The sequence below is a fragment of the Lipotes vexillifer genome, unplaced genomic scaffold (assembly GCF_000442215.2).
Source record: "Lipotes vexillifer unplaced genomic scaffold, Lipotes_vexillifer_v1.1 scaffold216, whole genome shotgun sequence".
In the NCBI taxonomy this organism is placed as follows: Eukaryota; Metazoa; Chordata; class Mammalia; order Artiodactyla; family Lipotidae; genus Lipotes; species Lipotes vexillifer.
This window is the reverse complement of record NW_006779100.1, coordinates 1,722,329-1,748,477: the sequence shown is the minus strand read 5'-3', so window position 1 is coordinate 1,748,477 and position 26,149 is coordinate 1,722,329. Positions and strand designations below refer to the sequence as shown.

Below are 26,149 nucleotides of genomic sequence, written 5' to 3'. Positions count from 1 at the left end.
CTTTCCCTCAACAGAGGTACTTTGCTTGGGAAAGGCATATTTCTGAGTCTTTTTTTTGGGGGGGTGGCCCAGATTCTGCAAATGCTCCAGGGTGGGAGGAAACAGCTGCAGAAGATCACCTTGCTTCTCCGTAGTTCACCCTTTTTATGAAACTTAGCCTCTCTAGTCCTCATTCCTTCAGTAGATCTCTAAAATCTTTAAACAGTTGATTTTTGTATTTTTTCTTTTGTGTGTGTGTGTGAGTTTGGGGGAGGGAGGTGTTGTTGTTTTGCTGTGAATTACTCTACCTTGGAAGCAGAAGTATGGATTAAAACATATTTGATGTTTCAGTAAATTAAAATTGTTGTCCTTAACAATGTTCAAATTATTCCATTTTTGGTCAGTGGGAGCCTCCTCAAAATTTATTCCTGAGTTTTTTTGACTCGACCCTTTGATAGCTTTCTTTGGCAGCTTTCTTGCTATCTGGTATGACAAAGTGTTCCAGGTTCATCATGTACCTTTTTGCCTCAGATGTGGAATCAGCCATTTTCTGAAGGAGTTCCAATTCCTTTTACCAGGAAATGGAATCTCAAGATCATTACTGCAGGGTTGGTCATTGTTTCTAGGCATTTTCAGCAAACAAAGGGAGAAAAATATATTTTATTTTCTTCATACAAGATAAAGCTACATTAAGAATTGATATAGATACTTCCAGTTCCAATTCAAGACTACAGGGTTTTTACTTTACTGTTCCTCTCCTGTACTGAGAGTCGCAGTTTTTAATGACACCAGTAGTGACAGAATTAAAATATCACCGAATCACTCATTTCCATGACCCCACAATACATACAGGATCAAGATTTATCTTCATTTTTTTGTCCCTAGAGTATATTCCATTAGGAAGTCAACCTAATATTTTAGCAACGTTTTCTTTTCTTTTTCTTTTTTTTTTTTTTAGCGGTACGCGGGCCTCTCACTGTTGTGGCCTCTCCCGCTGCGGAGCACAGGCTCCGGACGCGCAGGCTCAGCGGCCATGGCTCACGGGCCCAGCTGCTCCGCGGCATGTGGGTTCTTCCCGGACCGGGGCACGAACCCGTGTCTCCTGCATTGGCAGGCGGACTCCCAACCACTGCGCCACCAGGGAAGCCCAGCAACGTTTTCTTGAAGTCTAGTTTCTAATATTCATTCTACTCCATTGATTTGATTTCCTTCTTTGAGGACTCCCGTTATACATATGTTGGATCTTGTTTGCCTGTCTTCTCTGTCACTTTATTGCAATCCCATCTCATTTTTCTTTTCATTCTTTTTTCTTTTTGATATTAGAATTTTCCTCCTATTTACCTTCTTTTTCTCTTAAAGCATTATATATATATATATATATATATATATATTTTTTTTTTTTTAATAAATTTATTTTATTTATTTCTGGCTGCATTGGGTCTTCATTTCTGTGTGCGGGCTTTCTCTAGTTGCAGGCAGGCGGGGGCTATTCTTCACTGCGATGCACGGGCTTCTCATTGTGGTGGCTTCTCTTGTTGCGGAGCATGGGTTCTAGGCTTGCAGGCTTCAGTAGCTTTGACACGTGGGCTCAGTAGTTGTGGCTCGCGGGCTCTAGAGCGCAGGCTCAGTAGTTGTGGCGCACGGGCTTAGTTGCTCCCATGTGGGATCTTCCTGGACCAGGGCTTGAACCCATGTCCCCTGCATTGGCAGGCGCATTCTTAACCACTGTGCCACCAGGGAAGCCCTATATTTTGTTTTATTCACTCTTTAATATCTTCTGGTTAGTCTTCACTTCTGAAATGATTTTTCTTTTTTTTTTCTAATCCTTTCCTGAGTTTTGTCAACTTATTTCTATTTGTAATTCTAATTTGTTATTTCATATCTTTAGTCATTTAAAAAAATTTCTCTTGGCTCATTTTGAATTAATAATTTACAGTTTCATCTGTTGGTGAGCATATCTTTTTAGCGTGTTTTCATTTTCTGTTGCTGTGTTATTCTGTCTCTTATTCTTTTTTCTCAAAACAACTTCACATATGATTTGACTACAGTGTTTTCTGTTGCTCATTTTTATGTGAAATTAGTTTTCCTGAATTGGTAGGAGAGAAATGTGGGCCAGGATAATTTCTATCTTCATGGCTCTGGAGCTCTTCTGTTGCTTTCATGAAATTAAACGAATATGTCATCTCATTCTTTGTGAGCTCTCTTGGCTTCCTTCCTCTCTTCCACCTTTATCTGGATCTTTTTCTTTTGCCCTGTTGTTCTTGTTTCAGTCCGGAGTGAATCTCAGCAATTTCTTCTCAGCATGGGCTTCATCCTTGAAGGAAGTGTTTCTTTAGCTGGTTAGTTTAGAACTGTGCTGTCCAGTGGGTACAATGGCTACTTAAATTTAAGTAAAATAAATTAAAATAAAATTAAATATTTGATTCATCATTTGCATTAGCCACATAACAAGTGCTTAATAGCCATATATGGCTAGTGGCTACAGTAATGAGCATTGTTGATATAGTATAATATCCTAACCACAGAAAGTTCTATTAGACGGTGATGGTTTAAAGTGTGCTTTCTTCTTTTCAGACTTTATATAGACCTTTTGCACACATGTGCCAATTGCCATGTGTACAAAAACCCCTGTATTTTATAGCTAAGCTTCTAAACTTGTCCTGCTGTACTTTTCATTGAGGATGTAATGCAGTTTGGGGATTTTCCTTGTCAGATCCATCAAACATTCTGCTTCCCTCTGCTCTCTCTTGCACAAATGCTTATACCACACCAGTTTTGTAGCTGTAAGTGGTTTGTTCTTATTTGCTGCTTGTATTTTGGTTATTGTGGGGTGCCTTGTCCCCTAATTTTGATGTAGATATGGTCCATGGATTTTGCAATTCTAGCTTCTTTGCTATTTTATGAGGGGGTGTATTAGTCAGGGTTCTCTAAAGAAACAGAACCAATACAGGGGAGATAGAGGGGTCTGAGGGCCTGAGAACCAGGAACACTAAGGGCAGGAGATCAATGTCTCAGCTTAAGTAGTTAAGCAAAAGGGACCAGTTCTTCCTCCTTCTGCCTTTTTTATTCTATTCAGGCCCTCAGTGGATTGGCTGATGCCCACCCACATTGGACCGGGTGCAAACTGCTTTACAGAGTCCACCTATTCAAATGCTAATTTCATCTGGAAACACCGTCAGAGACACACCCAGAAATAGTGTTTAGCCAAATATCTGTGTGCTCTATGATCCAATCAAGTTGACATGTAAAGTGAACCCTCACAGAGGGATTTGGGGAGATTCACAAGCTACATTGCAGCCACTGCCATCTTCTCTCTGTGTTTCTCTTTTTAAGGATATTAACAATTCTTAATTTTCTTAATATCAAATGTAAAAGATCTTATGGGTATTTGCTTTTTTTTTTTTTTTTTTTGCGGTACTAGGGCCTCTCACTGTTGTGGCCTCTCCCGTTGCGGAGCACAGGCTCCGGACGCGCAGGCTCAGAGGCCATGGCTCACGGGCCCAGCCGCTCCTCTCCCGTTGCGGAGCACAGGCTCCGGACGCGCAGGCTCAGAGGCCATGGCTCACGGGCCCAGCCGCTCCGCGGCATGTGGGATCTTCCCGGACCGGGGCACGAAGCCGTGTCCCCTGCATCGGCAGGCGGACTCTCAACCACTGCGCCACCAGGGAAGCCCTTGCATTTTTTAACAGTTTATTTTTTAGAGCAGTTTTAGGGTCACAGAAAAAATGAGTGGAAGATAAAGAGTTTTCCCATATGCCCTGTGCCTCCACACATGCACAGACTCCATTATTATCAGCATCTCCCACTAGAGTGGCACACTGGTTACAATTGATGAACCCACATTGACATGTCATAATCACCCAAAGTCCACAGTTTACATTACAGTTTCCTCTTGGTGCAGCCACTGTCATCTTCTACAATCCTCTTTTTTTGGTCTTTCAGATTTTTTTCTCTCCATAATCTTGTAACATTCTGTAATTCTGTAGCTTCTGTTCTGCCATATCTTCTAAACCCTAAACATGCTTCCCCTCTTTTATTTAGTGTTTCTTTACCATCAAATTAGTCACATTATTAACTGACTAAGCAAACTTGGGCATGCTGCTTGGTCTCTTTCCACCTTTTGTTGCACCATTTTAAAAATGAGGAAGCTGGACTCAGGTTTGTTTCTTCACGGAGGAACCTCATCAGTGTTCTCTGTTAGTGTTAGCAGGATCTAATATTTAAACAGTAAATATGTTCGTGATGCTTTCAATACAGAATACTGCTCTTAAACAGGGTAGAGATGAACTTCCTGGTAGTGCAACTTAGTTCATTCTCAGATAAATATAGGTAAATATAAATATAATATCTCCCTTAAAGGATATTTTTTTCATGAGATTTATCTCTTTGTTGTTCTGTTACTCCCTCAGCTGTGTACCTGAGGGTGATTATCTTACCTGAATCAGTCTTACTATGTATATTCCAGGCTATACAGTTTGTTTTCTTTTCTGCACTATCTGCCGTTATTTGCCATTATTGACCAGAGGTCTAAGGCATAGATTTTCTTGGTCTATTGTTCTTTTAATGCTTGAGTTCAGTATATAAAAGAAAAGATTGCATTTTATTGCAGACATTTTTCTCTGAAATAATTTTTAGCTGCAGGAAGTAGCTCTGTTTCTGTGAGTCATCATCCTGTCTCACATAGTGCTGGGTGAAGATTTAATTTTGTAGAGAGAGGTTTATGACTTCTAGAAAGAAAGCTGCAAAAATTGAAATTTGTAAAGAATTTTAGATTTGCTATAAATTCCTTTATATATTGAAAATTGGAGCTTGAGATACAAATATAGGTAATTGTGGTTGATAAAATTTTCCTAATATCTCATGATTTTCAGTGAGAAATAGAGTTCTCGGTAGTCATTTTAAAATGTAAGCTAACATTTTTTTTTTTTTTCCTCAGCTTCCAATAAAAACAGGACAGCAGAATACACATACCAAAGTCAGTACCGAACACAACAAGGAATGTCTTATCAATATTTCCAAATACAAGTTTTCTTTGGTTATAAGCGGCCTCACCACTATCTTAAAGAATGTTAACAATATGGTGAGTGTTTGCATTACTGTTTTACGGGAGAATTCGGTTTGTTTTTGATTTTAAACTTTGGAACAGCATATTTTTAAGTATGTAAAGTCATTTTCTGTGGACTCTGGATATAAACATTCATCTTAATTTACGGATGAGCACAGGTAACCTTTTAACTTTCTTTTTAGATTTTAATTCTTTTTCTTAGATACTTGTCTTATTTGTGACCCTATATCTACTGTTCCATTTTTCTGGAATTAGGATTTCATACAGATTTTGTCATATTTAAATTGACCATAGTAATCTATTAAAATCTTTTCCTTAGCTTCTCATTTGAATATTTACATATCAGATTGTCCCAGTCCTAAGTAGATGGTAAATAAAATATGACTTTGTAGTCCTAAAATGTGAGATTGCTTTTGTGAAGATGCTGTTTTATTTCCTTCGTCCTGTAACCTGACAGATTCCATGGTAGAGAACCTGTGTTGAAACAGTTTTCCTCAAATACCTATTTTATCAAGTATTTCCACTGTCAAAAGCTCATAATTGCTTCTTTTTTTCCTGTTTTATAAAATCTGTTTACATTCCCTAGACTTCAGGGTACTCCAACTATTTTCTCTCTGTACCTTTGAACTTATTATTTCTCCTCTTGCTGTCCGGTGATTCTTTCCTCTGTGTCAATTTCTATCTAAAATCTCCTTCATACTCAGTTCAGAACAACCGATCTGGGTATTTCTTGATTAACTCCAAACTGCTCTGCTTGTTTTGAGCACTTATAACCACAGTTTATACTGTTTGCATTGAGCAGTGAAACTGATTTCTGGTTGTAGATTGTGAAAATCAGTACCATTTTCATAGTCACATCATCTTTGGTGTGTTTTCTTTTTAAAAAGTTGATTGGAAGATACCCTAGGCTTACACAATTAGTAAACTGGAGGAGTGGGCAATCATATTTTCTCTTTATGGAAAAAAATTAAGATTTTCTGAAAAAAGGACCTTTTATAAATATGTAAAGTGACTTACAGAAATACATTTAAGATTTTATGGAACTCTTCTGTTGCATAGCGTGTGGGTCATACAGATAGGATTTTGCTTTTATAGATAAGTGGCCATGTTCTCAGATTGAAAATGTTTTAGTATTTGGACCCTTCTTTTAAAAACAAAAACAGTATTGAGATATTGGCATTCATTTAGTGCTTATCGAGTAAACTGAATTGTGGAAACTATAGTCTGCTGTTAATAGTGTAGTATTTGATTTAAAGATAGTGAATGCTTAAAACTCGCTTTAATTGGTGTTACAGCATTTTGTTGCTGTAAGAGTTAGGCTTTGATTATTTTGTGGCATCAAAGCGTGGTTAAATGTTCAGTTCAAGATTCTGGTAAAGAATGTGTATCTAAATCAATCCTACATATTTTTTTCTATATTGTTCAAATCTAAATTTTACTTAAAAAATAACAGAACATGGGATTTTCCTAATGTTACCATCTCTTTAATGCTGTTTGTTTCAAAGTACATTTACTACATATTTTTAAAGTATAACCCGGAGTATCTTTTACTGTGGCAGGCTGATGGCAGATTGTTTGCCTGAGAATTTATTTTGTGTGAGCATTAGGATAAAATCAGAACTAATAGATTTAAATATAGTATAATGTGGGAGATACAATGATTATTGATTTTCTTGATCCTTAGTCCCTCACTTTTCAGATGTGTGCTGATTTGTAGTGGAGAGTAATAACCAACTTTTAGTGTTCTGAATATCTTTTCTTTTAGAGAATATTTGGAGAAGCTGCTGAAAAAAATTTATATCTCTCTCAGTTGATTATATTGGATACACTGGAAAAATGTCTTGCTGGGGTGAGTACATCTATTCTTGAATAGGCAGGTTTGTGCATTTGTTTTTGAGAGTGATCTGATGTTCTGAAGCATAGGTGTGGACAAGGAGAAGAGTCATGGACTTTTTGTCTAAGACATGAAAATGAATTTTGTTAACAGAGCTGACTGGGTAGCATAGAGAAGTTTTCAAGAAAAAATTATATTCTCATCTTTTGTAAATTAAATAGATATTAAGATTACTTATAAAGTGTTAAGCTTGAGTCACATCTCTCTCTCTCTCTCAGGTTTTCTAGAAAAAATTTTGTGGAAAAGTCACTATTTCATTTAACTGATTTCTCCAGTTGGTTAGGCCTGTGGCATTGCTTAGCTGCCAAAGAATGTGATGTTAAAGACCAAGAGACTCTTGTTTCCCCCTGTGTGAATCTGATTTTATATTTTACTTTTCAAATCTATGTAAAAGAGAACTTAAAAAATTAAAACTATTACTATTACTGTGGTAGATTCTACCTGAAGAACACTTGTTATGCAAATATGAACATATAAAATAGATATGTGGAGGAGTAGTTGAGTACCAAACAATTGTTTCTCATGTTTCCTCTAAATAGTTATCTCAGAGTTTTCAACCATGACTTACTTAGAAATTTTTCAAGAATATTTCTGGTTATTTATTTATTTGGCTGCGTCGGGTCTTAGTTGCAGCATGCGGAATCTTCGTTGCGGTATGCAGGATCTTTCGTTGCAGTGCGCGGGCTCTTCATTGCGGCGTGCGGCCTTCTCTAGTTGTTGCAGGCGGGTTTCTCTCTAGTTGTTGCACACAGGCTTCTCTCTAGTTGTGGTGCGTGGGCTCCAGTGTGCGCGGTCTCAGTAGTTGCTGCGTGCAGGCTCAGTATTTGTGGTGCACGGGCTTAGTTGCCCCTCAGCATGTGGGATCTTAGTTCCCTGACCAGGGATTGAACCTGCGTCTCCTGCCTTGGAAGGTGGATTCTTAACCACTGGACCACCAGGGAAGTCCCCAAGAATGTTTGTGTTGTATAAAGCATAGTGCTTCTATACTTCAGTAGCTTTAATTCTTCCTGGAAAATGGTAGGAGTTTACATAAATATATAAATTTAATACCTCCATTTTAAAGGTCTGTCTATTCAATATGTATTGGGGTTAACTTATTTATTCTGAGATTATAATCTCTCTTCCTTTGACCCATCTTTTGCTTTTATTCAGAATTGCTTCTCTCTTCCACATACGTTATAATTGTTGTTTATAGTAAAACTAGATGGGAAGGGACTTTGACATATGAGGACTGATCAATTGAGAACAGAGAGAACAAAGTGTTTCAAGAAGGGGTAGCGTCGGGAGTTGGAAAAGGGGTAGGGTAGGGAATTGGAAAAAATAATTACATTCACACAATGATGTATCCTTAGGGAAGAGAAGTATAATATTTAAGACTAGAGAAGTATAATATTTAAGACTGTAGGCCACAAAACCTAAGCATAATGTTTTAAATTCTTTTATTGACCCTTGTCCACATTCCAAAATTGTGTGACAGTGCTTATAAATTTTCTTCTTCAATTGAGGACAAGCTAGTTCTGTTTTAGCTTTGTGCTATGTATTACTTTGTGATGGGCTGTTCATTTGTAAAGTAGAGTGAAAGAGCAAAAAAGCCGTTAAATAGGATGATGGAATTTTGAAGGTGGACAATTTTTCAACTTCTCTTGAATCAATTCTTTGTAGTGGTCTTATTACTTTGATTGTAGATGCCAGTATATCAGTGACACCCATGTTTGAATGGGGGTAGGCTGGTTTATTGCCTCTTCAGTTCTACATCTTTTCTCCATTAACATTTATAATTGAGAGGTAGTGGTAAAGATATTTTGGATAATGATCACTGATATCATTGACCCCTGTTTAATTTGATACTCTTTGGAGATGGCTTAATTGAAGCCCTACTAAGTGGGCATGGTACAGCTTTTATAATACATAAAATATATATTAGCTTGCTCTGCTCTATTGAAAATGTATAAATTTTTAAATTAAATTTATAATTAAAAATAATACTATTCATATTATTGAACAGCTGTGTTTTTCTGGATTGCCTTCAATGACTTTATGGTTGTGTCCTGATTTTCCTTTTTACTTATTTATTTATTTTATTTTTTATTAAAAAAAATTGTTTTTACAATAGGTCCTTGTTGGTTATTGGTTTTCCTTTTTAGATCAAAGTAAGTTGAGACAGTTTAAGAACTGAGCCCTATAGTACATATTTATCATATTAGTAGTTGAGCTAGCTAAATGAAAGTGAACACTTATCAATATCATGATTAAAACCAAAATTTTATGTGTAAAATTTTGTAGAATTTGAGGAATCTTAAGTATTTTTGATCCTGTATATATGACTATTATTCAAAAGATTGAACACTTCTATAATTTTTATTTGTATATTAATTGGAGTTGGTTTCAACACCTGTATTGTCTGGTTAGCCTATAAATAAGAAAGAGCATTGTAACTCAAATTTTGCAGGTTTTTGTGATATCTGTTTATTTACTGTCCAAATGTTTCAGTGTATTTGCATCTGAAAGCTTTTGGAATGCAATTACAGATTTGATCGTAGCACACTTACAAAAATTTGTTCTTTGTCATTATGCTTGATATTATCAAAATTGTCCTTCATATAAGGATACTAAAGCTCTTAGGTAAAATACTGATGTGGAACAGTCTATTTTCAACTAAGGGTAGCTTATCCATTGGCTGTTTTGTTAATTGTAGAGATTTATTTTACAAAGTAGAAACCTCAGTGTTAACACCAAAGTTATCAAACTTGGTGTGATGAACAGAGAGACCACCTGGCATTATGTACTTCTGATGTGATGTAATACAAACTGTAGTGAATTCTACCTAGTGTTTAACTTGAATCTAATCAGACTGTTATATTTAGATTCCAGCTTAACAGAAAATACAACAACTAGAAGAACAGGTTTCACCACTAAGACATAATCAGATCAATAATATACAACATTTTGTAAGGCAGCTGGTCTATTTTCTTAAAAAAAGTCAATGTTATGGAAAATAAAAATGATCTATATGGTGTGTGAGGGGGAAATAGTTTTAGGATAAAGAGACTAAAGGAATGTTACAATCATGCTGCAATCTGTGAACCTTTTTTGGATCCTGGTTGAATAAAACAAGAACAGCTATGAAAGACATTTACAGGGCAGTTGGGGAAATTTGGATACGGTTTGGGTATTAGCTGATCTAAGGGAATTTTTTTTTTCTCCTTGGTGTGATGATTGCATTGAAGTTATATTGGAGAATTTTCTTATATTTTAGAGATGCTGAAGTAAGTTAGTAGTGAAGTAATGATGTTTGGAATTTACTTTGAAATGGTTAAACCAAAACAAAATTATTTGTAATAAGTAATAACTATCTGTTTTGGTCAGTCTGCCCAAAGGTAGATGTGATTGCTCACCCAGGAATTAATTTGGATGTTGAGACAGATGACACAGTGCACTCACCAGTGAATATGAGTAAAGTTTATTTAGGACTCACAGTAAGCTAGGGATTCCCAGGAAGGGAAGGGCTTATGTAGGGATTTGATGAACAGGGGAACAAGCAGAAACTGGGGTGCTGAGGAGGATGGATGGGGGTACCTGGACTTTTCTTGTGATTAAGAAGTGAAAGATGGAACCACCCTCTTTATTAAACTAATTGTAGATAGATAAAGCAAACATGATGAAATATTAACAATTGTGTAGTCTAGGTGATGAGTATATGGGTGTTCGTTATTCTGTTTCATCTCTTATGTATGTTTGAAATTTACCATAATAGAAAATATTTACAGGTAAGTTTAAGAAAGTTTTAGAATCATGTGATTATTTCTATTTTAGCAACCAAAGGACACGATGAGGTTAGATGAAACGATGCTGGTCAAACAGTTGCTGCCAGAAATCTGCCATTTTCTTCACACTTGTCGTGAGGGAAACCAACATGCAGCTGAACTTCGGAATTCTGCCTCTGGGGTTTTATTTTCTCTCAGCTGCAACAACTTCAATGCAGTCTTTAGTCGAATTTCTACCAGGTTAGTGTGTAAATTTACATAGGAATGTTGTAAGTAGTATAAAATTTGTCTACGTAAAAGTAAAAAGTTGACAGAAATGAGTTTAACCTGGGCTTCTGTTGAAATTTTATACATTGATTTCTTTGAAATTTTTATTTTGTAATGTTGTGTTATTGGTGGGTACAGTTAAATGTGAGTACTATGATAAACTTGAAAGTCTAAATTTTAGGAAAAAAATGTCACCCATGACCGGGCTTTTTTTTTTTTAATACTATTGATAGATATAAATTTTGGGTTTGGCTTTTTAACGTATTATTCCTTGTAATGAAATTAGTCAATCAGAATAATTGATGAGTAGTCAGAATTCTAATGATCTTAACGCTCTGATCCTTATCACAAGCTCCTAAGTTATCAAAAAACAAAACAAAACAAAAAAAACAAACCAGCAATGTGGAAGCACAAGAAAATGAGTAATTCTAGAAAGTGAACTGTATTTTAAGTGTATGAACTGTGAAATCTCCCATTTGTTGAGCATTTACAGCATGTGCTATGCTGTTTGATCTTCACAGTATCCCTGAAGTGTAGGTGACACCCCATTTTATAGGTAAGCAAACTAATACTAAAGAAGTTATCAAGGTGCTGTGCCAGGTAACAGAGGACCCAAAACTTCGAAGTTCGGCTGGCTTCAGAGTCTGTCCGTTTTATTGTGCCTGGCTGCTTCCTGGTACCGCTATGTTAGCCTCATTTTGATGAAATCCTTTTTATAATATCCACTGCTGTGCTTTAAAATTGTATGATAAGTATAATTTAAGCTTTTATTGATGCTTAGAAATCATCATGTGATCATTCATTGTGATAATGCTAGAGATGGAGAAATGGATATAGGACTGTAGCTGATGGTAGCAGGTAACTCTGGATCTTAATTTCATGCAGACGATTTGCCTTTCTCATGCAAATAGAGTCAAATGGGTCCCTAATTAAGACCAAGTAGGAAGTATAACATAAATCACCTAGTGATTCAGTGGATCAAAGACTAACGCAGAATGCTTAATGGCACCTGCATCTTTGGTTTGTCTGTGTTGTGTGAGCAGTGGACGTCCATTAGCTTAGTTCATTCTTATGTTGTTTTCCAACAGATGTGAATGAGAACATACATCATAGTTTGAGAATTTGTGCTGTGGTTTTTAGGCGGAATTGGCTAACTTCAAAATCCTGCAGTCTTTTTAATAAAAAATGGCATTTCTTTGATCGTGATGCTGGGCAACAGTATTCTTCCAACCTCTCGTCAGAACTGTAGTGCAAAGAAAATTAAAATTTTATCTAATGTTATAATATGACTGATAATGTAGGGTAATGGTTATACAATAGAACAATGTCTTCATGAAATCTCTTGAGTGTTAACATCTCATATTCTGAGTAAATAGTACACTGGTTGAATCAGCAAGGTAGCAAACACCTAGGTAATAGGATGCATTAAAATGATAAAAAACAAAACCAAACCCTTTCTTTGTTTAGGTGACTACTAGACCAGTCTTACTGTTTGAAATAATCTTACATTGAAGGTAGAAAATGATCAAAAGGGTAAAATGTTTTTTAGTCTATCCAAACATGAATTGCTTTAATAAAACACAGCAAATGTGCCACCTCTGAAAACTCTAAAAATCTTCTGGTCACCAAAGGTTTTATTTTGCAGCACTGGCACGTGTAAAAGTAGACAACTTTTGGGTATTTCCTGAATCTACTTCACTGTTTGCAGAGTAGAAGTTAAATGTCTCCAGAATAAGCCAGTTTCTTTAGCTTTCAGGGGACAAACTGCTCAGAGATGGGATCTATGAAATTAATGTTTCAGACAGCTACGTTTGCTGTTTCATTTAGTTGGTGCCAGAAATAGGAGCTGATCTTATTAGAGGGTCACTTACCTAAAAGACCATTATGATGGTTTAATTTAGAGGGGGTTATCCTGTGACACTGCTGTCGTAGCATTAGGTGACAAAATATGCAAGGAACTGGAATGGCAGTTCTTTCTGAAGATTGATTTTATACTTCGTATGTACTAGATGAATCAGTATCATGAAAATTTGCTGTGCTTGACCATTCTCCCTGTCTATGGATGGTTCTCTTTTAGGGTTAACATTAGCTTTTGATATTTCTGTCCTTTGCTTTTCTTTAAGGGAATAATATGAGTTATAGGTCATAAGATAACTTTTTTATTCTGCTGAAGTATACCATGTTCTGTGGCTCATAGTACTCTTTTATGTAGAGCATTAGCTGCTTTCACAGAATTATTATTCAATGCAGTGGATCTAATTGTTTTGTAGTTGGAGGGTCCTGAAAAATACCTAATTTGACATATACCAGAAGCAGAAGACTCAATGACTTTGAAAGTTCTGTTTGATTCTTTTACAAATCTGCTGTTTTTTAAAAATGGTTTCTTATTGTTGTTAATAGTTTAAAATTTCTTCTTATATGTCTAATTATTTAAAACATACTTATTATATATTCTCTTTAAGATTGTTAAATAATCTCATTTGTTTGTGTGGGCCAACTGTCAGTCCCAGTGAATTTTTTCTCTCTGTTTTGTAAACCTTTGATTGCAAATTTATCTTTAGTGCAGTCTGTATTTTCTTTGGGAATCTGTTGTAGCCTGGGACTGTGGGAGTATCCTAGTGACGGTTTTGCATTTGCTTTTGCCAAGTGCCCAGTTCTGGACCTATATTTTTGTTAATTTCTCAGCCCCAGATTGTATGGGTAGTACAAATGTTGGCCTCAAACCCTTGTAAGGTGACAGCCCTGGGTGATTTTTTTCCCCTACCCAAAGCTTAGGCAGAGCAGACAGACTTCTTGTGCTGGTAGATTTTTCCCCCTCCCTCTCTTTTCTCTGTGTCTCTGTCTTTCAGTGTCTCTTTCTTTTTTTAAGGAAGTGCATAGCTCTTTCTAGCCACGTTTTTTATGCAGGCCCCTGGTTCTACTCTCTGCATTATGAGGGTACAGGACTTTGTATCCAGTCCCGTGTGGATGTTTTTAGCCCCAGACCCCTAGGTTAAGGAGAGAAAAAAAATCTGACTGACTCTCACCCTTCTTTTGTTGGCTAGATCATGCCTTCAAAACCATCTCTGGTTTTCAGTTTCCTTTCCATTTCTGGACTTGGGTGGGTACTTAGTGTTTGTTTTGCTTTATTTCTATACATTTAAAATATCTTTTTGTTGTTGTTCAGTTTACCTAGTTTTTCTAGATGTTTTAGTGATAGGTTTTCCACTTCATTTCTTTTGCCCAGAATACCCTTTATTTGATTTCTCTGCCTTATAAATTCACAGAATGTTCCTTCCTTCTGGTAAAAACTGGACTATAAAACAACCACAACCACTCACAAACAACCACAAGAGTTAGCTTTTCAAAAGTTGGTGTTGCTGATTTATTAAGTTGTGTTTCTTAAGGAGTCATATTCCATATTTTTAGGCTCTTTGCAGCAGCTGTGGAATTTGTAGCATGTAAATCAGTTTTGAGGACCTTCTCATTCCCAGTGTGAACTGCTAAGCTTTTCTCACCCTGATGATAAGAAGAACATTAGTGTAAGTGCTTAGAATAATTTTAATGTTAGCTATACATCTATGGGCTAAAGTGAGTGAAAGAGGAATTTGAGAAGGAAGAAATAGCATTGATTTCATTTTTAGCAACTGAAGGTTTAGTGTGATGATTAATGTCAATTTTAAATTATACTGAAATGGTTATACTTTGAGCTAATATTTTGAATAAGGTCATGTCCTATTTGTGCTTTTTCACACATCTCTGCATTTATGAAAATTAGTAATTTCATTCTATTGCTTACATTTTTGATATCTATTAATTGAAATAAGCAAGCTTCATTAGGAAGCACACAACAATAGATTAGCACTACCAACTTTTGAAAAGCTGACCTCTGGTTGTTAGTGAAAAAAAAAGAAGAAAACTTTAACCTCTTTTATTTATTAAGCTTAAGTGAATTTCTTAGCAGTTTAAACATCTGTATTTTTGTTAAGTGCTAAATTTTTCTACATTTTTGGTAACTTCATATTTAATAAGAGGGAAATTTGGGGTTTAGAAAGATTTTTGTCATTACAAGCTTAAGTTCTGTGAGAGAGGGACACTAATTAAATAATCACGTAAGCGCACGTACAGACTGAAAAGCACAGTGAATAAAGGCTTACTCATTTTTTTTAATTCAAAGTAAATGTATCCTGTGAATGTAGATAAAATGTCATTCGTGTTTCTGAAGTCTAGTTGATGTGAATAGAGGTTAATAAAATTTATCTTTTTTTAACTTATAATTTGAAATTTGAATTTTATATTATAGAAAAAATTTTAAAATACACATAGCAGAGAGAAAGTATTTCATTTACCCAAGTATCTCTTACTGTGCTTCAGCAGTTATCAGCATGCTGTGATCTTTTTTTTTTAAAAAAAATTCTGTATATTAAATTCTGTATGTTGTACAACATGGTGATTTGATGTACATTGTGAAGTTTACTGGATTATCACGGTTTCTTTTGTCACAGCCCCTGAATTAGTTATGTTCCTTTAGATTTTCATTAAAAATTTATTCTCTTATTTTTTTTTTAATTAATTAATTAATTTATTTTTGGCTGTGTTGTGTTCTGTGCGTGGGCTTTCTCCAGTTGTGGCAAGTGGGGACCACTCTTCATCGCGGCGCGCGGGCCTCTCACTGTCGTGGCCCCTCCTGCTGAGGAGCACAGGCTCCAGATGCACAGGCTCAGTAGCTGTGGCTCTCAGGCCTAGCCGCTCCGCGGCATGCAGGATCCCCCCAGACCGGGGCTCGAACCCGTGTCCCCTGCACCAGCAGGCAGACTCTCAACCACTGCACCACCAGGGAAGCCCTAGTCTCTTATTTTTATATGTGTATTTTCTTTTATAAACTCATCATTAGGGTGAGAAGAGTCTGTTGAATTCAGAATTTCGGACTATCCTAAGACTTCAGTTGATAAATTATTTTTGGTTTTTACTTTTCAGGTTACAGGAATTGACTGTTTGTTCAGAAGACAATGTTGATGTTCATGATATAGAATTGTTACAGTATATCAATGTGGATTGTGCAAAATTAAAACGACTCCTGAAGGGTAAGTTTAAATGTATGATATATCTGAAATTAATCACTGTGGGTGAAAAACCAGTATGTTGAATGTACTAGTTATACTAATTGTGTTGAGCTAGAACATCAAAGTGGATTTTATAGTGCAAATGTCCTTGAGAAATGGACAGTAATACTTTATGGTTCAGTAATTTTTGAACCTTTGAAAACAATACATTAGCGAAAATTAGTATCTTAAGTCTTGGCAATGGAAAGTTTTCTTCAACTACAATTTTTGCTTTTAATAAAGAGAATGTGAGGATGCTGTTATTTAATTTTTCTAGAATTTCACCTCTTGAGGGTAGCTAGTAGGTTATAGAAGTTATTTGTTTAGCTGTTGGTAGTGCTAAAAGCAGATAGCTTAGCAGGGTATAAAAGTTTCATTGCAGATGGAACCAGAAGATTGTGGTCTTACTATGAGAGGAGAAATAGAGTCAGGAATCTCATTTCTGACATTCTGTTTTCAATTCTGTTATTGACTTACTGACTGACTTTATAGCATTACAAAGTCTTTTACTCTTTCAGTGCTTAGTTTTGCTTCCTTGTAGAACATGTCAGTGGTAGTCACACATGGGAATGTTATAATGCCTAAAATGTGTGTTTTTAAAGCTTTGGAAAGTGCTTTCTATGATTATGTTGATTGAAATAAACTATCAGAAGGGACTGAGAGAATTTTTGTGGTAAGCAGGAATGTGTTAATATAAATCAGATATCATTGAGTATTATTAATAAACTGAGTATAAATACCTAAATTCATTGCAGAAAAATTGTGTTTTAATTTTATGTAATATTGGATCCTGGCTAATTTAAATGTAGAACCTTAGAGTATATGATTCACACTCATTTTTATTTTACTTTGTATATTGATATAGGAATTGTCAATAATGTTTTTTAATGTCTGACCTAAAAGGAGGTTTAGTTATATTAACTTTGAAAACCTCAGCAGTTCTACAGTGTGTAATTTTCAAAATGCCATGTTTAGTTTTCTTAACATTTGCTTTAAACTCAACAACTATTCACCAGAGATGTAAAAAGGCTGTATCTATATAGATGAATACTATAAGGCTGTGTTCCAGCTATATTACCTTGTTCAGAATTTGTGATTTTAGATCGTTACCATTATAATACCAAGCAACAGTTAAATCACTTTTCAGTAACTTTAATAAAGGAAAAATGGATCACTTTAGCTATTATGTCAAGATACGGACAAGTGGGCAGCAATTATTTTAGATTATAATAAACCACCACTCAAGTCAGTTGAAATTTCAAGATTTTAATATTTATCATTAAACATTGAAAAGTTAAGGAAGTGAATGGTAATATTTAGAGATTTAATCTTTGTATAATATTTAAGAAATGTAAGTGGGGTTTTGTGATTTTTTTTTTTTTCATAACTGTTCAGTGACATTTGGGAAATCTAGTCCAGGGTGCCTGTGGATTTTGTTTGTTTGTTTGTTTAAAAGATCAATTTTCTTAGAAATGTTTAATCCATAATAATTAATTGAGATGGTTCTCCATGCACAAATGAGAGAAACTAAGTGTGTGGATAAATTACTTCCTTTTTATTGTGGTAAGTTATCCCCATTGAATGCAGCTTCCTTATGATCATAAATTTAGAGTTTATGCTGATAAATGTGAAATATAAAGCTAATATTAGATAGACCAGCAAAAGATGGTTCTACATGATAATGATAATGGTGAAAGGAATGGAAACTTCCTGTAATATGGAATAGTAAAAGTAATGATGTGTTTTAAATTCGATTCAGCAGCTTTTGTTGGGAAACTGTATGTAAGAAACCATGCTAAGTGCCAGGTTTACAAAGATTAATAAAGTATTGAATCTCTCCCTTTGGAGCTCATGGCCTGGTTTATGAGACAAATATATTATCAGATTATTTGCAAAGCAGTGTGGCAAAGCTAAATAGAGTGAGCATAAAGTGAGAGAATAAGTATCTGTGGGTTTGGGGGTGGGAGATGTTAAGAGGAAAAGAGCAAGATATAGAGAGGTACAAGAGTAGATCAGATCATATTAATAAAAACATAGTAACATTTGTTGCATTTTCAGTATGTGCCAGATGTCACGCTATGCTCTTCACATGGTTTTTCTCATTAATACTCACAGTAACCCTGTGAAACAGATATTATTATTATCATCCCCTATGTTGATGAGGAAACTTAGGCTTAAGTAACACTTACAAGGTCATACAGCTATTGAGTGGCAGGGTCACATCTGTGTGTCTCTAGAACCAAAGTACCTAACTGCTATACTGTTTTGCTTATGGGTTATTAGGCTTTATTTTAGTGGCCATGGGAAGTGATGCAGAGGCTTTTGGGTGGAAATTACCTTGATCAGTATTTTATTTTAGATATGCCACTTTGCTTGAAATTTGCAGGATGATTTGATAGAAAGTTAAATGAACTTCTGGGACTTGGTTGTATAGTAACGTGAGGTAGAAATGGTAGTGGAGGTCTGGATGGAATGGGGTAGGGTGGGGACCAATTTGATATGGTGTTTAGGAAGGAGAATACATTGCGTAGCTTTTGGTGATTAATTTAGGTATGTGATGTTAAAGGGAAGTATCACCAAGTGTTACAGAGCAAGCTGGTTAAAGCAGAGAAGAAGGTGGCCAGGAAAATGATAAATTCAGTTTTAGATCTATTGAGTTGGAGGTATTGGTAGGGTATCCAGTCAGAAACTTGTAGAGCTGGAGTAATAAAATATTTATACATTGGAATTGAGAATAGACTACTGTGTATAACACATTTAAAGTGTCATAAAGGTAAAGTTGATGAATATAGGAAGGCAAAAAGACTCAAGAGCACTGTAAAGTGTAATGCTATTGTTTGGAAGTCAAAGGAGAGCAAGAGCAAAGAAGGTCGGAAGGGTATGTTTTAAAACTGACTTGGAGACCAAGCTGCTCATTTCCAAGTCCAGGAAAAAAAGTGACTTTTAAAGGATTATTTAGACAATTTTCTAACTTGTAGACTCATCTCTACCTTATAAAGATATTTATGTAATTGTATTAAGTACCTGCATCCCTTCATTAAAAGTTCATATGGGGAGTTCTCTGCCAAGAGACTGTTACCAGTAATATAGTTTACAGAAGGGTCATCTTTTCCAGATATAAATCTTTTTATAAATGTGGACAGTACATTTATAGAAGAGGAAATTAAAATATCTAATATATTTATATGGAGAAATGTTTAGTCTTATTTTAAAAATGCATTCTACTGCTTTGAACAATCAAATTAGCAGAATAAAAGCAATGAACACATTTAATGATGGCAAGGATGTGATAAGGGCACTTTCATATGCTGCTTGGTGGGAGTGGCCTTTGGCCCAACCCTTCTGAAAATCAGGTTGGCAGTATTTATCCAGAGCCTGAAAAATATTCATCTCTTTGGACAGTTCTTTTTCTAGGTATTTATGTGCCTTAAATAAATAATCGGAATGTGGAAAAGACTTGGATATAAAAGTATTAATGTTACTTATAATAGTGCAGTATTGGAAATAAATATGCAACAATTGGAAAATATTTAAATAACCAGTGACTTAATACCGTGACTTAAATATTCTGAAAGACATCAAAGTATACGGAAAAGACTATGGCTTTGAAGCCCAATTCAATCATTTATTAGATCTGTAACCTCAGAAACACAGTTGGCTCGTCTGTAATACCTGAAAGCATTAAGATTTTGAAAGAATTAAATATATTAGATTGAAAATACCTGGCGTGTTGTAATTGTCCAAGTAATAGTTATTATTGTGTATAGAGCCATCAAATATATGTATGAGGAATTTTTAATGATATGGAAAAACTTGGGGATATGATGTGAAATGTAAAGAACAGGTTTGATATGAACAGGTTTTGTTCAGTTATGGTAAATGTTTGTCTTATACATGCATAGGAAAAGGGAAGGGAGAAAATTCACCAAACTGTTAACTGTGATTGTCTCTGAATGGTAGAATCATAGATAATGTTTTAAATTTCCCTTAGATTGCTGTGTATTTTTTGAATTTTCTACAATGACCGTGTATTTTATTCATTTTTAAAAAATGTAGTTATTATTAGAAACAAAACAAAGGAAAAAATTCACAACCTTTGAAGTTCAAGGTTCAGTTTGGTCTTTAGTGGACATAACCAGTGAGGTTTTGGCTTATACTAATTATCTTTACCTTTACTGGAACAACAGTTTGTATATAAAAGGAAAGTTATTTTTACCAGTAGCTCTGAATTGTATTTGTGTTAACTAATTAAACTAGAGTTAATTGTAAAACTTTTTTTTTTCCCTCCAGAAACAGCATTTAAATTTAAAGCCCTAAAGAAAGTTGCACAATTAGCAGTTATAAATAGCCTGGAAAAAGTAAGTAATAACCTCTTTGATATTAAAGTTTTGTTAATTTTTGGTTATAAGTGTTGCTGTCTTCAGTATTTTGAATCAAGGAGTTGTGACTTGAGTGATAATTTCACATTAATTTTTAGGAAGACTGCACTGCAATATTCTTCCGAAGGGAATTAGAATTTTGTGATATAATTGGAGGCATATGTTATTTTATTTACTATATTAAGAAAATATGACATAAAAACATATGTTTTGTTATTTGTAGGCATTTTGGAACTGGGTAGAAAATTATCCAGATGAATTTACAAAGTTATACCAGATTCCACAGACTGATATGGCTGGTAAGGATAAGATTGGGTTTTTTTGTTTGTTTGTTTGTTTTTGTCTTTTAAACTCTTACTTATGAGGTAAAAACCTATCATTTTCCAGGTTATTTTTGTGATTATGGTGCTTTTAATCTTTTCAACTTGTGTCAAATAGGAAATATTATTTTTTTCTTATATTTCTAAATTAGCCTCAACCTTTTTCCTTTGAGCAAATGGATAAGGAAGTTTGAAATGAAGCTTTGATCTTTAATTAGAGTTGTAGATTGGATACTGATGGCTCTTTGGTGTAGAGAAGCACCTTTTTTCTGTGTGTGCTCTGAGGCTTTAGTTTGTATTTAGAGAGATGTGTGTAAAGTAGGAATACCCCCACTTGGAATTCTCAAGACACAACTGCAAGAAGGAGAATAGACTCCTGGAGAGCTTTGGTAATTCCCTTTGAGAAGCTATTCAGTCTTCGTTTCTTGGATACATCACACTTTGCATAAGGCCCTGCACATTGAGACTAAATACAAGTCTGGCTATTCTAAAATTTGGACTTTTCTAGGATGGATCAAGATAGCTGTTCTAATACATAGACAATATAACCTCTTCTAATACATAGATCATATAACATTGCTTGAATTGAATGAATTTGCTGAGTTAAGTCAACTTCCAAGTTTATCTTTTAAAAATGTGGCCTTTGGGTTTTTGGATAGCACCAGCTTTTAATTTAATGCCAGAGATTTTATTCTCATCTAATTATATCATTTAATATTTATATTTTTCACGTAGAGTGTGCAGAAAAACTCTTTGACCTAGTGGATGGTTTTGCTGAAAGCACCAAACGTAAAGCAGCAGTTTGGCCACTACAAATCATTCTCCTTATCTTGTGTCCAGAAATAATCCAGGATATATCCAAGGATGTGGTTGATGAAAACAACATGAATAAGGTGAGGAGGGCAAAGTTGTTTCCATCATGTCCAGATGTGAAGCAGTTTTTGTTTTTTTGTTTTTTGTTTTTAATTTGGCCACACTGTGCGGCTTGCAGGATCTTAGTTCCCCGACCAGGGATCGAATCCACGCCCGGCAGTGAAAGCACCGAGTCCTAACCACTGGACCGCCAGGGAATTCCCATGAAGCAGTTTATTTTACTCAAGGTGTATATTACTTTAAGCTTAGCATTCTGTAAGCATGATATTTCAGGTGACCATTTCTAGTTGCATCATTGTAGGTTTTTTTGTTTCCTGTCCTTAGCAGAGACATACTTGGACGTAGATTTAGTTGGAGGAAAAATATGATATCAGTGATAACAGTCATTGATTAAAGACTTAAAATAATCCTGTAGTTGCATTCTTTTACCAGAAAGGACAGTATTAAACATAGTTTTTTTATACATTTATTTATTTATTTAATTTATTTATTTGGCTGTGTTGGGTCTTCGTTCCTGTACGCAGGCTTTCTCTAGTTGTGGTGAGCAGGGGCTACTCTTCGTTACGGTGTGTGGGCTTCTCATTGCGATGGCTTCTCTTGTTGTGGAACACGGGCTCTAGGTGCACGGGCTTCAGTAGTTGCGGCACGCAGGCTCAGTAGTTGTGGCTCGTGTGCTCTAGAGCACAGGCTCAGTAGTTGCGGTGCATGGGCTTAGTTGCTCCGCGGCATGTGGGATCTTCCCAGACCAGGGCTTGAACCTGTGTCCCCTGCATTGTCAGGCAGATTCTTAGCCACTGCGCCACCAGGGAAGTCCCTAGGCATAGTTTTTTGTTTGTTTGTTTGTTTTTTAACATCTTTATTGGAGTATAATTGCTTTACAGTGGTGTGTTAGTTTCTGCTTTATAACAAAGTGAATCAGTTATACATATACATGTATCTCCACATCTCTTCCCTTTTGCGTCTCCCTCCCTCCCACCCTCCCTATCCCACCCCTCTAGGTGGTCACGAAGCACCGAGCTGACCTCCCTGTGCTATGCGGCTGCTTCCCACTAGCTGTCTGTTTTACATTTGGTAGCGTGTATATGTCCCATGCCACTCTCCCACTTTGTGCCAGCTTACCCTTCCCCCTCCCCATATCCTCAAGTCCATTCTCTAGTAAGTCTGCGTCTTTATTCCCGTCTTGCCCCTAGGTTCTTCATGACCATTTTTTTGTTTGTTTTTTAGACTCCATATATGTGTGTTAGCCTACGGTATTTGTTTTTCTCTTTCTGACTTAGTTGACTCTGTACATCACACTCTAGGTCCATCCACCTCATTACAAATAACTCAATTTTGGGTTTTTTTTAATGGCTGAATAATATTCCATTGTATATATGTGCTACATCTTTATCCATTCATCTGTTGATGGACACTTCGGTTGCTTCCATGTCCTGGCTATTGTAAATAGAGCTGCAGTGAACATTGTGGTACATGACTCTTTTTGAATTATGGTTTTCTCAGGGTATATGCCCAGTAGTGGGATTGCTGGGTTGTATGGTAGTTCTATTTTTAGTTTTTTAAGGAACCTCCATACTGTTCTCCATAGTGGCTGTATCAATTTACATTCCCACCAACAGTGTATGAGGGTTCCCTTTTCTCCACACCCTCTCCAGCATTTACTGTTTGTAGATTTTTTGATGATGGTCATTCTGACCGGTGTGAAGTGATATCTCATTGTAGTTTTGATTTGCATTTCTCTAATGATTAATGATGTTGAGCATTCTTTCATGTGTTTGTTGGCAATCTGTATATCTTCTTTGGAGAAATGTCTGTTTAGGTCTTCTGCCCATTTTTGGATTGGGTTGGTGGTTTTTTTCATATTGAGCTGTATGAGCTGCTTGTAAATTTTGGCGATTAATCCTTTGTCAGTTGCTTCATTTGCAAATATTTTCTCCCATTCTGTGGGTTGTCTTTTTGTCTTGTTTATGGTTTCCTTTGCTGTGCAAAAGCTTTTAAGTTTCATTAGGTCCCATTTGTTTATTTTTGTTTTCATTTCCATTTCTCTGAGAGGTGGGTCAAAAAGGATCTTGCTGTGATTTATGTCATAGAGTGTTCTGCCTATGTTTTCCTCTAAGAGTTTTATAGTTTCTGGCCTTAAATTTAGGTCTTTAATCCATTTTGAGTTTATTTTTGTGTATGGTGTTAGGGAGTGTTCTAATTTCATTCTTTTACATGTAGCTGTCCAGTTTTCCCAGCACCACTTACTGAAGAGGCTGTCTTTTCTCCACTGTATATTCTTGCCTCCTTTATCAAAGATAGGGTGACCATATGTGCATGGGTTTATCTCTGGGCTTTCTCTCCTGTTCCATTGATCTATATTTCTGTTTTTGTGCCAGCACCATACTGTCTTGATTACTGTAGCTTTGTAGTATAGTCTGAAGTCCGGGAGCCTGATTCCTCCAGCTCTATTTTTTTTCTCAAGATTGCTTTGGCTATTTGGGGTCTTTTGTATTTCTGTACAAATTGTGAAATTTTTGTTCTACTTCTGTGAAAAATGCCAGTGGTAGTTTGATAGGGATTGCAGTGAATCTGTAGATTGCTTTGGGTAGTATAGTCATTTTCACAGTGTTGATTCTTCCAATCCAAGAACATGGTATATCTCTCCATCTGTTTGTATCATCTTTAATTTCTTTCATCAGTGTCTTATAATTTTCTACATACAGATCTTTTGTTCCTTAGGTAGGTTTATTCCTAGATATTTTATTCTTTTTGTTGCAGTGGTAAATGGGAGTGTTTCCTTAATTTCCCTTTCAGATTTTTCATCATTAGTGTATAGGGATGCAAGAGATTTCTGTGCACTAATTTTGTATCCTGCAACTTTACCAAATTCATTGATTAGCTCTAGTAGTTTTCTGGTAGCATCTTTAGGATTCTCTATGTATAGTATGTCATCTGCAAACAGTGACAGCTTTACTTCTTTTCCAATTTGGGTTCCTCTTATTTCTTTTTCTTCTCTGATTGCTGTAGTTAAAACTTCCAAAACTATGTTGAATAATAGTGGTGAGAGTGGGCAACCTTGTCTTGTTCCTGATCTTAGTGAAAAGGTTTCAGTTTTTCACCATTGAGGACGATGTTAGCTGTGGTTTTGTCATATATGGCCTTTATTATGTTGAGATAAGTTCCCTCTATGCCTACTTTCTGGAGGGTTTTTATCATAAATGGTGTTGAATTTTGTCGAAAGCTTTCTCTGCATCTCTTGAGATGATCATATGGTTTTTTCTCCTTTTTCTCCTTGGGTGTATTGAAGAATCTTTGCATCCCTGGGATAAATCCCACTTGATCATGGTGTATGATCCTTTTAATGTGTTGTTGGATTCTGTTTGCTAGTATTTTGTTGCAGAGTTTTGTATCTATATTCATCAGTGATATTGGTCTGTAATTTTCTTTTTTTGTGGTATCTTTGTCTGGTTTTGGCATCAGCGTGATGGTGGCCTCATAGAATGAGTTTGGGAGTGTTCCTTCCACTGCAATTTTTGGGAAGAGTTTGAGAAGGATGGGTGTTAGCTTTTCTCTAAATGTTTGATAGAATTCATCTGTGAAACTATCTGGTCCTGGACTTTTGTTTGTTGGAAGATTTTTAATCACATTTTCAATTTCATTACTTGTGATTGGTCTGTTCATATTTTCTATTTTCTTCCTGGTTCAGTCTTGGAAGGTTATACCTTTCTAAGAATTTGTCCATTTCTTCCAGGTCGTCCACTTTATCGGCATAGAGTTGCTTGTAGTAGTCTCTTAGGATGCTTTGTATTTCTGTGGTGTCTGCTGTAACTTCTCCTTTTTCATTTCTAATTTTATTGATTTGAGTCCTCTCCCTCTTTTTCTTGATGAGTCTGACTAATGGTTTATCAATTTTGTTAATCTTCTCAAAGAACCAGCTTTTAGTTTTATTGATCTTTGCATTTGTTTTCTTTGTTTCTATTTCATTTATTTCTGCTCTGATCTTTATGATTTCTTTCCTTCTGCTAACTTTGGGTTTTGTTTGTTCTTCTTTCTCTAGTTCCTTTAGGTGTAAGGTTAGATTGTTTGAGATTTTTCTTGTTTCTTGAGGTAGGCTTGTATAGCTATAAACTTCTTAGAACTGCTTTCGCTGCATCCTATAGGTTTTGGATCGTCGTGTATTCATTGTCATTTTTCTCTAGGTATTTTTTGATTTCCTCTTTGATCTCTTCAGTGATCTTTTGGTTATGTAGTAACGTATTGTTTAGCCTCCATGTGTTTGTGTTCTTTACACTTTTTTCCCTGTAATTCATTTCTAATCTCCTAGCGTTGTGGTCAGAAAAGATGCTTGATATGATTTCAATTTTCTTAAATTTACTGAGGCTTGATTTGTGACCCAAGATGTGATCTATCCTGGAGAATGTTCCATGTGCACTTGAGAAGAAAGTGTAATCTGCTGTTTTTGGATGGAATGTCCTGTAAATATCAATTAAATCTATCTGGTCTCTTGTGTTAGTTAAATCTTCTGTTTCCTTATTTATTTTCATTTTG

The 26,149-nt window shown here is 35.6% G+C and overlaps 1 protein-coding gene across 2 annotated transcripts in view; it reads left to right on the top strand.

The window, feature by feature from the left end:
- The window catches only part of NF1 (neurofibromin 1), a 250,910-nt gene that overhangs the window by 52,072 nt on the left and 172,689 nt on the right, over positions 1-26,149 (top strand). For both annotated transcript variants that reach the window (XM_007452391.1, XM_007452392.1), the window contains exons 2-8: positions 4,916-5,059; positions 6,810-6,893; positions 10,752-10,942; positions 15,926-16,032; positions 20,341-20,408; positions 20,653-20,728; positions 21,485-21,642. In XM_007452391.1, coding sequence (XP_007452453.1) covers positions 4,916-5,059; positions 6,810-6,893; positions 10,752-10,942; positions 15,926-16,032; positions 20,341-20,408; positions 20,653-20,728; positions 21,485-21,642 — 828 coding nt within the window. The remainder of the gene's footprint in view (positions 1-4,915; positions 5,060-6,809; positions 6,894-10,751; positions 10,943-15,925; positions 16,033-20,340; positions 20,409-20,652; positions 20,729-21,484; positions 21,643-26,149) is intronic.